This window comes from Zeus faber (genome assembly GCF_960531495.2).
Source record: "Zeus faber genome assembly, chromosome: 7".
In the NCBI taxonomy this organism is placed as follows: Eukaryota; Metazoa; Chordata; class Actinopteri; order Zeiformes; family Zeidae; genus Zeus; species Zeus faber.
This window is the reverse complement of record NC_137203.1, coordinates 735,001-745,984: the sequence shown is the minus strand read 5'-3', so window position 1 is coordinate 745,984 and position 10,984 is coordinate 735,001. Positions and strand designations below refer to the sequence as shown.

Here is a 10,984-nt window from a genome sequence, read left to right as displayed (position 1 = left end):
ATGATGATAATATTAAATAATATTATAATATTACAGAACGATGATAATATTAAATAATATAAAAATATTAAAGAATGATGATTATATTAAATAATATTATAATATTAAAGAACGATGATAATATTAAATAATATTATAATATTAAAGAATGATGATAATATTAAATAATATTATAACATTAAATAATGAGGATAATATTAAATAATATTATAATATTAAAGAACGATGATAATATTAAATAATATTAAAATATTAAATAATGATGATAATATTAAATAATATTATAATATTAAAGAACGATGATAATATTAAATAATATTAAAATATTAAAGAATGATGATAATATTAAATAATATTATAATATTAAATAATGAGGATAATATTAAATAATATTATAATATTAAAGAACGATGATAGTACTAAATAATATTAAAATATTAAAGAATGATGATAATATTAAATAATGTTATAATATTAAAGAATGATGATAATATTAAATAATATTAAAATATTAAAGAAGGATGATAATATTAAATAATGTTAAAATATTAAAGAATGATGATAATATTAAATAATATTATAATATTAAAGAACGATGATAATATTAAATCATATTATAATATTAAAGAAGGATGATAATATTAAATCATATTAAAATATTAAAGAACAATGATAATATTAAATCATATTATAATATTAAAGAACGATGATAATATTAAATCATATTATAATATTAAATAACGAGGATAATATTAAATAATATTATAATATTAAAGAACGATGATAATATTAAATCATAATATAATATTAAATAATATCATAATATTAAATAATATTAAAATATTAAAGAATGATGATAATATTAAATCATATTATAATATTAAAGAAGGATGATAATATTAAATCATATTAAAATATTAAAGAATGATATAATATTAAATCATATTATAATATTAAAGAAGGATGATAATATTAAATCATATTAAAATATTAAAGAATGATAAAATATTAAATCATATTATAAAATTAAAGAAGGATGATAATATTAAATGATATTAATATATTAAAGAATGATGATAATATTAAATCATATTATAATATTAAAGAAGGGTGATAATATTAAATCATATTCAAATATTAAAGAATGATATAATATTAAATCATATTCCAATATTAAAGAATGATATAATATTAAATCATATTCCAATATTAAAGAATGATATAATATTAAATCATATTCCAATATTAAAGAATGATATAATATTAAATCATATTCCAATATTAAAGAATGATATAATATTAAATCATATTCCAATATTAAAGAATGATATAATATTAAATCATATTCAAATATTAAAGAATGATATAATATTAAATCATATTCAAATATTAAAGAATGATATAATATTAAATCATATTCAAATATTAAAGAATGATATAATATTAAATCATATTCAAATATTAAAGAATGATATAATAGCTCGGTTCCTTTTTCTAAACGTGTCGTTGCATGAATTCGCACGCACGCGCACGCGCCAAGCCACCGGAAGGCGTGTCGGCCGCGCGCACCGCTCTCTCTTTCGTCATCAGCGCGGGCACGAGCAGCACCAAGGACAGCGGCGCGCGAGCATCAGGTCACCGGAGCTCCGCGCGCAACGGAACCAGGATCCATCCACCGGAGACCGACCCCCGGGTCCGGATCACGTCCCGGTCGGGACCGCGAAGCGCCTTTGCACCGGAGGGTGAATCACTGCAGCGGGTGAATCGACCCGCGGCTCTCCGGGGTTTTCACATTCCTCCGCTTCGGGCCCGGGACCAGGACCCGAACGGGGACCTGAACCCTGCTCTCCCTCCCTCCTCCTCCTCCCTCCTCCTCCTCCGCCCTGCTCCTCCGTCCTCCTCCAGCCTCCTCCGTCCTCCTCCGTCCTCCTCCGTCGTCCTCCAGCCTCCTTTTCTTCTTCTTCTGTTTTTTTTCGGTGTGCGCGCGGCTCGCGGTGGAACAGGTTGATGGTTTTTACGGTAAACGCACTCAAGTGACTGCGGCGCGGAGCGAGCTCAGAACCAGGACCCGGACCCCGGACAGCCCTCCTCCTCCTCCTCCTCCTCCTCCTCCTCCTCCTCCTCCTCCGCCTCCTCCTCCTCCTCATCATCACCATGCGCTTCCTATTCGTCCTGGCCGTGCTCGTGCTGTGCTCGTGCGCGCGCGGCGGGTGCGAGCCGCGCACGGTGCACGTGGGCGCGGTGCTGAGCCAGAAGCGCTACGAGCAGGTGTTCAAGGACGCGGTGAGCCAGGCCAACGCCCTGTACGGGAGGGACCGCTTCAAGATGAACGCCATCTCCGTCACGCACAAGGCCAACGCCATCCAGATGGCGCTGTCGGTGTGCGAGGACCTCATCTCCAACCAGGTGCGTGCGTGCGTGACGTCAGCAGTGTAGAGGAAGTTGATGGAGGAACTGTCCTTCCTCTCCACCCCCTATAGAAGGAGGAACCAGGGAGTTAGAAGGAGGAACCGGGGAGTTAGAAGGGGGAACCGGGGAGTTAGAAGGGGGAATTGGGGAGTTAGAAGGAGGAACCGGGGAGTTAGAAGGAGAAACCAGGGAGTTAGAAGGAGGAACCAGGGAGTTAGAAGGAGGAACCGGGGAGTTAGAAGGAGAAACCAGGGAGTTAGAAGGAGGAACCGGGGAGTTAGAAGGAGGAACCGGGGAGTTAGAAGGGGGAATTGGGGAGTTAGAAGGAGAAAACGGTGAGTTAGAAGGAGGAACCAGGGAGTTAGAAGGAGGAACCAGGGAGTTAGAAGGAGGAACCGGGGAGTTAGAAGGAGGAACCGGTGAGTTAGAAGGAGGAACCGGTGAGTTAGAAGGAGGAACCGGGGAGTTAGAAGGAGGAACCAGAAGGAGGAACCAGGGAGTTAGAAGGAGAAACCAGGGAGTTAGAAGGAGAAACCAGGGAGTTAGAAGGAGGAACCAGTGAGTTAGAAGGAGGAACCAGGGAGTTAGAAGGAGAAACCAGTGAGTTAGAAGGAGGAACCAGGGAGTTAGAAGGAGAAACCGGTGAGTTAGAAGGAGGAACCGGGGAGTTAGAAGGGGGAATCGGGGAGTTAGAAGGAGGAACCGGTGAGCTAGAAGGAGGAACCGGGGAGTTAGAAGGAGGAACCGGGTAGTTAGAAGGAGGAACCGGGGAGTTAGAAGGAGGAACCGGTGAGTTAGAAGGAGGAACCAGGGAGTTAGAAGGAGGAACCGGGGAGTTAGAAGGAGGAACCAGGGAGTTAGAAGGAGAAACCGCTGAGTTAGAGGGAGGAACCAGGGAGTTAGAAGGAGGAACCGGGGAGTTAGAAGGAGGAACCGGGGAGTTAGAAGGAGGAACCGGGTAGTTAGAAGGAGAAAACGGTGAGTTAGAAGGAGGAACCAGGGAGTTAGAAGGAGGAATCAGGGAGGAAGAAGGAGGAACCAGGGAGTTAGAAGGAGAAACCGGTGAGTTAGAGGGAGGAACCAGGGAGTTAGAAGGAGGAACCGGGGAGTTAGAAGGAGGAACCGGGGAGTTAGAAGGAGGAACCGGGGAGTTAGAAGGAGAAAACAGTGAGTTAGAAGGAGGAACCAGGGAGTTAGAAGGAGAAACCGGGGAGTTAAAAGGAGGAACCGGTAAGTTAGAAGGAGGAACCAGGGAGTTAGAAGGAGGAACCGGGGAGTTAGAAGGGGGAATCAGGGAGTTAGAAGGAGGAACCGGTGAGTTAGAAGGAGAAAACGGTGAGTTAGAAGGAGGAACCAGGGAGTTAGAAGGAGGAACCAGGGAGTTAGAAGGAGGAACCGGGGAGTTAGAAGGAGGAACCGGTGAGTTAGAAGGAGGAACCGGTGAGTTAGAAGGAGGAACCGGGGAGTTAGAAGGAGGAACCAGAAGGAGGAACCAGGGAGTTAGAAGGAGGAACCAGAAGGAGGAACCAGGGAGTTAGAAGGAGAAACCAGTGAGTTAGAAGGAGGAACCGGGGAGTTAGAAGGAGGAACCGGGGAGTTAGAAGGAGGAACCGGGGAGTTAGAAGGAGGAACCGGGTAGTTAGAAGGAGAAAACGGTGAGTTAGAAGGAGGAACCAGGGAGTTAGAAGGAGGAATCAGGGAGGAAGAAGGAGGAACCAGGGACTTAGAAGGAGAAACCGGTGAGTTAGAGGGAGGAACCAGGGAGTTAGAAGGAGGAACCGGGGAGTTAGAAGGAGAAAACGGTGAGTTAGAAGGAGGAACTGGGGAGTTAGAAGGAGGAACCGGGGAGTTAGAAGGAGGAACCGGGTAGTTAGAGGGAGAAAACGGGGAGTTAGAAGGAGGAATCAGGGAGGAAGAAGGAGGAACCAGGGAGTTAGAAGGAGAAACCAGGGAGTTAGAAGGAGAAACCAGGGAGTTAGAAGGAGGAACCAGTGAGTTAGAAGGAGGAACCAGGGAGTTAGAAGGAGGAACCGGGGAGTTAGAAGGAGGAACCAGGGAGTTAGAAGGAGGAACCGGGGAGTTAGAAGGAGGAACCGGTGAGTTAGAAGGAGGAACCGGGGAGTTAGAAGGAGGAACCAGAAGGAGGAACCAGGGAGTTAGAAGGAGAAACCAGGGAGTTAGAAGGAGAAACCAGGGAGTTAGAAGGAGGAACCAGTGAGTTAGAAGGAGGAACCAGGGAGTTAGAAGGAGGAACCGGGGAGTTAGAAGGAGGAACCAGGGAGTTAGAAGGAGGAACCGGGGAGTTAGAAGGAGGAACCGGTGAGTTAGAAGGAGGAACCGGGGAGTTAGAAGGAGGAACCAGAAGGAGGAACCAGGGAGTTAGAAGGAGGAACCAGAAGGAGGAACCGGGGAGTTAGAAGGAGGAACCAGAAGGAGGAACCAGGGAGTTAGAAGGAGGAACCAGAAGGAGGAACCAGGGAGTTAGAAGGAGGAACCAGTAGGAGGAACCAGGGAGTTAGAAGGAGGAACCAGAAGGAGGAACCAGGGAGTTAGAAGGAGGAACCAGAAGGAGGAACCAGGGAGTTAGAAGGAGGAACCAGGGAGTTAGAAGGAGGAACCAGAAGGAGGCACCAGGGAGTTAGAAGGAGGAACCAGAAGGAGGAACCAGGGAGTTAGAAGGAGGAACCAGAAGGAGGAACCAGGGAGTTAGAAGGAGGAACCAGAAGGAGGAACCAGGGAGTTAGAAGGAGGAACCAGAAGGAGGAACCAGGGAGTTAGAAGGAGGAACCAGAAGGAGGAACCAGGGAGTTAGAAGGAGGAACCAGTAGGAGGAACCAGGGAGTTAGAAGGAGGAACCAGAAGAGGAACCAGGGAGTTAGAAGGAGGAACCAGAAGGAGGAACCAGGGAGTTAGAAGGAGGAACCAGAAGGAGGAACCAGTAGGAGGTGCATGTGTCAGTTGGGAGGAGGTGCTAACATGGCCGCTGGTTTCTTTGTTGTCAGGAGCCAGAACATCAAAGAGAACGATGGAGGTTAACAACCTAACCCTCTACCTGTCTAACCCTCTACCTGTCTAACCCTCTACCTGTCTAACCCCTCTACCTGTCTAACCCCTCTACCTGTCGAACCCCTCTACCTGTCTAACCCTCTACCTGTCTAACCCTCTACCTGTCGAACCCCTCTACCTGTCTAACCCTCTACCTGTCGAACCCCTCTACCTGTCTAACCCCTCTACCTGTCTAACCCCTCTACCTGTCGAACCCATCTGCCTGTCTAACCCCTCTACCTGTCGAACCCCTCTACCTGTCTAACCCCTCTACCTGTCTAACCCCTCTACCTGTCTAACCCCTCTACCTGTCGAACCCATCTGCCTGTCTAACCCCTCTACCTGTCTAACCCCTCTACCTGTCGAACCCATCTGCCTGTCTAACCCCTCTACCTGTCTAACCCCTCTACCTGTCTAACCCCTCTGCCTGTCTAACCCCTCTACCTGTCGAACCCATCTGCCTGTCTAACCCCTCTACCTGTCGAACCCATCTGCCTGTCTAACCCCTCTACCTGTCTAACCCCTCTACCTGTTGAACCCATCTGCCTGTCTAACCCCTCTACCTGTCGAACCCTCTCTCCCTCTCTCTCTCTCTCCCTGTTTCTCTCTCCCCCTGTCTCTCTATCTCCCTGTCTCTCTCTCCCCCTGTCCCTGTTTCTCTCTCTCCCTGTCTCCCTGTCTCTCTCCCTGTCTCTCTCCCTATCTCTCTTTCCCCCTGTCTCACTCCCTCTCTCTCCCCCTGTCTCTCTGTCTCTCTGTCTGTCTCTCTCTCTCTCTCTCACTCTCTCTTTCTCTCTCCCTGTCTCTCTCTCCCCCTGTCTCTCTCCCTGTCTCTCTCCCTGTCTCTCTCCCTGTCTCTCTATCTCTCTCCCCCTGTCTCTCTCCCTGTCTCTCTTGCTGTCTCTCTCGCTGTCTCTCTATCTCTCTCTCTCTCTCTCTCCCTGTCTCTATCCCTGTCTCTCTCCCCGTCTCTCTCCCTGTCTCTCTTTCCCCCTGTCTCACTCCCTCTCTCTCCCCCTGTCTCTCCCCCTGTCTCTCTGTCTCTCTGTCTGTCTCTCTCTCTCTCTCCCTCACTCTCTCTCTCTCTCTCCCTGTCTCTCTCTCCCCCTGTCTCTCTCCCTGTCTCTCTCCCTGTCACTCTATCTCTCTCCCCCTGTCTCTCTCTCTCTCTCTCTCCCTGTCTCTCTCCCTGTCTCTCTATCTCTCTCTCTCTCTCCCTGTCTCTCCCCCCTCTCTCTCTCTCCCTGTCTCTCTCTCCCTGTCTCTCTCTCTCTCTCTCTCCCTGTCTCTCTCCCTGTCTCTCGCTCCCTGTCTGTCTCTCACCCTGCTCAGTGCTGCTAGATCATAGACTCAGTGGTAATGATGCACATAGACTTGTTTGAACACTTGCACACACACATAATGGAGTGTGTGTGTGTGTGTACCTTGTGATGGTCAGATGTAGTATTGCTGCTGTCTCTCCTGGTCTGTCTGTCTCTCCTGGTCTGTCTGTCTGTCCATCTGTCTGTCTGTCTGTCTGTCTGTCTGTCTGCCTGTCTGCCTGCCTGTCTGTCTGTCACATGTTTTGATGCGACCAGACTAAAAGTATCTATTCATTGACTCGTGTTTGTTGTTGTTGATGTGTTTGTTGTTATGTTTGTTGTTGTTGTGTTTGTTGTTGTTGTGTTTGTTGTTGTTGTGTTTGTTGTTGTATTTGTTGTTGTTGTGTTTGTTGTTGTTGTTGTGTTTGTTGTTGTTGATGTGTTTGTTGTTGTTGCTGTGGTTTTTGTTGTTGTGTTTGTCTTTGATGTGTTCGTTTTTGTGTTTGTTGTTGTTGTGTTTGTTGTTGATGTGTTTGTTGTTGTCGTGTTTGTTGTTGTTGTGTTTGTTGTTGTCGTGTTTGTGGTTGATGTGTTTGTTGCTGATGTGTTTGTTGTTGATGCAGTGTTTGTTATTGTTGTGTTTGTTGTTGTGTTTGTTGTTGATGTGTTTGTTGTTGTAGTGTTTGTTGTTGTGGTGTTTGTGTTGTGTGTTTGTTGTTGATGTGGTGTTTGTTGTTGTTGTGTTTGTTGTTGATGTGTTTGTTGTTGATGTGTTTGTTGTTGTTGATGTGTTTGTTGTTGATGTGTTTGTTGTCGTTCTGTGCAGGTGTACGCCATCCTGGTGAGCCACCCGCCCCAGTCCAACGACCACCTCACCCCCACACCCGTCTCCTACACCGCCGGCTTCTACCGGATCCCCGTGGTGGGCCTGACCACCCGCATGTCCATCTACTCTGACAAGGTGCAGCGCTAACTGCTAACTAATCTGCTAACTGACCTGCTAACTAACTGCAGACTAACCTGTTAACTAACCTGCTCAGTCACCTGATAACCCACCTGATAACTCGCCTGTTAACTAACCTGCTAACCAGCCTGCTAACTAACTGCTAACAAACCCTCTAACTAACTGCTACCTAACATGCTAACCAACTGCTAACTAACATGCTTACTAACATGCTAACTAACTGCTAACTAACCTGTTAACTGACCTGATAACTAACCTGCTTACTTACCTGCTCACTCACCTGATAACCCACCTGATAAATCACCTGTTAACATTACATTACATTTAGTCATTTATCAGACGCTTTTATCCAAAGCGACTTACAAAGGAGAATAACATTCAAGCTACATTGCGACAGAGAATAGTGTAACAACAACATTCGTGTAACAATAAATACTGCAAGGTGGTGCTAAGTAATTGTAGGTTAGGACAGGAGGTACTCACTGAAGAGCTGGGTCTTCAGGTGCTTCTTAAAGACAGAGAGGGAGCTCCCTGCTCTGGTCATTTTTGGCAGCTCGTTCCACCAACGTGGAACTACAAATGAGAATAGCCTGGATTGCCGTGGTTGTATGGCCGGCAGAGCCAGGCGACGCTCATTTGACGAGCGCAGCATCCGGGGGGCAACATGTGCTCTTACAAGAGCATTTAAGTAGGCGGGAGCATTCCCAGCAATCACCCTGTAGGCCAGCATCAGAGACTTGAACTTGATGCGGGCGGCTACAGGTAACCAGTGGAGCTCGATGAGCAGTGGAGTGACATGTGCCCTCTTTGGCTGGTTGAACACCAATCGCGCCGCCGCATTCTGTATCATCTGTAGTGGCTTCACCGCACAGGCCTCAAGCCTGTTAAGAGGGCGTTGCAGTAGTCGAGACGGGACATCACCAAGGTTTGTACCAGCAGTTGAGTGGCATATTGGCTCAGGTACGGCCTGACTTTTCGGATGTCGAGTAGTGCGAAGCGGCAGGACCGGGAGACGGCGGCAACATGGTCCGAGAATGTCAGTTGGTCATCAATAATGACACCAAGATTCCTTGCAGCCTTGGTAGGAACAAGAGATAGAGAGTCGATTTTAATATCAATGTTGTGATAAATACCTTGTTTGGCCGGGAAGACCAGCAGTTCCGTTTTCGCCAGATTTAGTTGAAGATGATAATCCTTCATCCATGTGGATATGTCAGTGAGACAATCCGAGATCCGCGTCGAGACAGTAGGGTCGTCGGGCGGGAAGGACAGATAGAGTTGAGTATCATCCGCATAGCAGTAATATGAAAAGCCATGTGAGCGGATGATGGGGCCCAGTGAGGTGGTGTATATGGCAAAGAGGAGGGGTCCCAGCACAGAGCCTTGGGGCACCCCTGTGGTGAGGTTGTGAGGCACAGACAGCTGGCCTCGCCATGTCACACTGAACGAGCGCCCAGTGAGGTAAGATTCGAATCAGGAAAGTGCACTGCCCGTTATGCCCACACTTGACAGTATGGACAGGAGTATGCTGTGATTGACAGTGTCAAAAGCAGCTGATAAGTCTAGCAGAATGAGAACCGAGGATTTGGCAGCAGCTCTAGCAGTTTTTAAGGCCTCTGTCACAGACAACAGGGCTGTTTCGGTGGAGTGACCACTTTTGAAGCCAGATTGAAGTGTATCAAGAAGGTTGTTTCTTGACAGGTACTCTGTAACCTGTCTAGAGACCGCCCTCTCTAAGGTTTTGGAAAGGAATGGGAGGAGAGAGACCGGCCGATAGTTTTCTACTTGATTGGGATCGAGTGAGGGTTTTTTGAGCAGTGGTGCGACCCGAGCCGCTTTGAAAGCGGAAGGGAAAGTGCCGGAAGTTAGGGAAGAATTAATCACATGTGTGATTGCCGGGGTGATAGTCGGTGATATGGCTTGAAGGAGGTTAGATGGGATCGGATCTAGCGGACAGGTAGTAGGACGGCTACATGTTAGTAGTTTAGATACCTCACTTTCAGCGAGGGGGGTGAAACCAGGGAACGATGAGCCCAGGGCTGGAGGAGACAGGTTGTGAGTAAGTTGTTTAGTGAATTGGCTGCTGATGGCTGCCACTTTGTTTGTAAAAAAGGAGGCAAGGCAGTCAGCAGTGAGGTTAGTAGCTGGGGGAGGTGGTGGAGGGTTAAGCAGAGACTTGAAGGTGGCGAATAACTTACGTGTGTCTGTGGCACCGTTGATCCTATCGTTGAAGAAGGCCTTCTTGGCAGCAGTGATGCTGGAAGAGAAGGAGGACTGCAGTGTCTGGTAGCTTGCAAGATCCTCAATTGTTTTGGATTTGTGCCATTTCCTCTCGGCTGCTCTGAGGTCAGTGCGCGTTGTCCGGAGGGTGTCGGTCAGCCAAGGGTGCGACTGGGTTGATGGAGCAGGTCTGGTGGATAGTGGACACAGGATATCCAGACATGAGCTCAAGGTGGAGCAGAGAGAGTCAGTGGCATCATTTACCTGCAGAGAGGAGAAAGTGCCGTGGGGTGGAAGAGAAGAGGAGAGCACAGAGGAGAAGTGGGTGGGAGACAAGTTGCGGAGATTGCTGCAGATAGTAACCATGGGTGGGGAGGTGGGGGGTTGTTTTGGTAGCTGGACATTGAAGTGGATGAAGAAGTGGTCAGAGAGATGAAGAGGAGTGACCCATAGGTTGTCCGTGGTACAGCTCCGAGCAAGAATGAGATCAAGCTCTTTGCCAGCCTTGTGAGTCGGTGGAGTCGGGACCTGTCTTAGGTCGAACGAGCGAACCAAAGACAGGAAGTCAGCCGAGCTCGCACTGTCCAAGTGGATGTTCATGTCTCCGAGGACGATCATGGGACACTCATGCTCAGGGATTGATGACAGCAGGGTGTCAAGCTCATGTAGGAAGTCACCTAGTTGTCCTGGTGGACGGTAGATGACGACCACATAGGCTTTCACCGGAGCAGTCACCAAGACGGCGTGATATTCAAAGGAGACAAAGTGGTTTAAAGGCAGCAGTGGATTAAATTTCCATGTGTTGGAAATAAGTAGGCCAGTCCCACCACCACGGCCAGATGGTCTGGATGTGTGGGAGAATGAGTAGTTAGTGGAGAGTGCAGCCAGGGTTGCGCTATCTTCCGGTTTAATCCATGTCTCAGTGAGAGCAAGGAGCTCTAAGGAGAGGTGGTTGGCATGACCAGAAATGAAGTCTGCCTTGTTAACTGCAGATCGACAATTCCACAAGCCAACAGAGAAGGAGGTCTTTGCAGAAGATGTTTGC

The 10,984-nt window shown here is 46.9% G+C and overlaps 1 protein-coding gene across 2 annotated transcripts in view; it reads left to right on the top strand.

The window, feature by feature from the left end:
• Positions 1-2,154: 2,154 nt before the first annotated feature.
• grin1b (glutamate receptor, ionotropic, N-methyl D-aspartate 1b) overlaps positions 2,155-10,984 on the top strand; it is a gene marked incomplete at both ends in the record, with an annotated part of 45,971 nt that continues 37,141 nt past the window's right edge. For both annotated transcript variants that reach the window (XM_080004128.1, XM_080004127.1), the window contains 2 exons: positions 2,155-2,406; positions 7,582-7,716. In XM_080004128.1, the coding sequence (XP_079860254.1) occupies positions 2,155-2,406; positions 7,582-7,716 (387 nt within the window). The remainder of the gene's footprint in view (positions 2,407-7,581; positions 7,717-10,984) is intronic.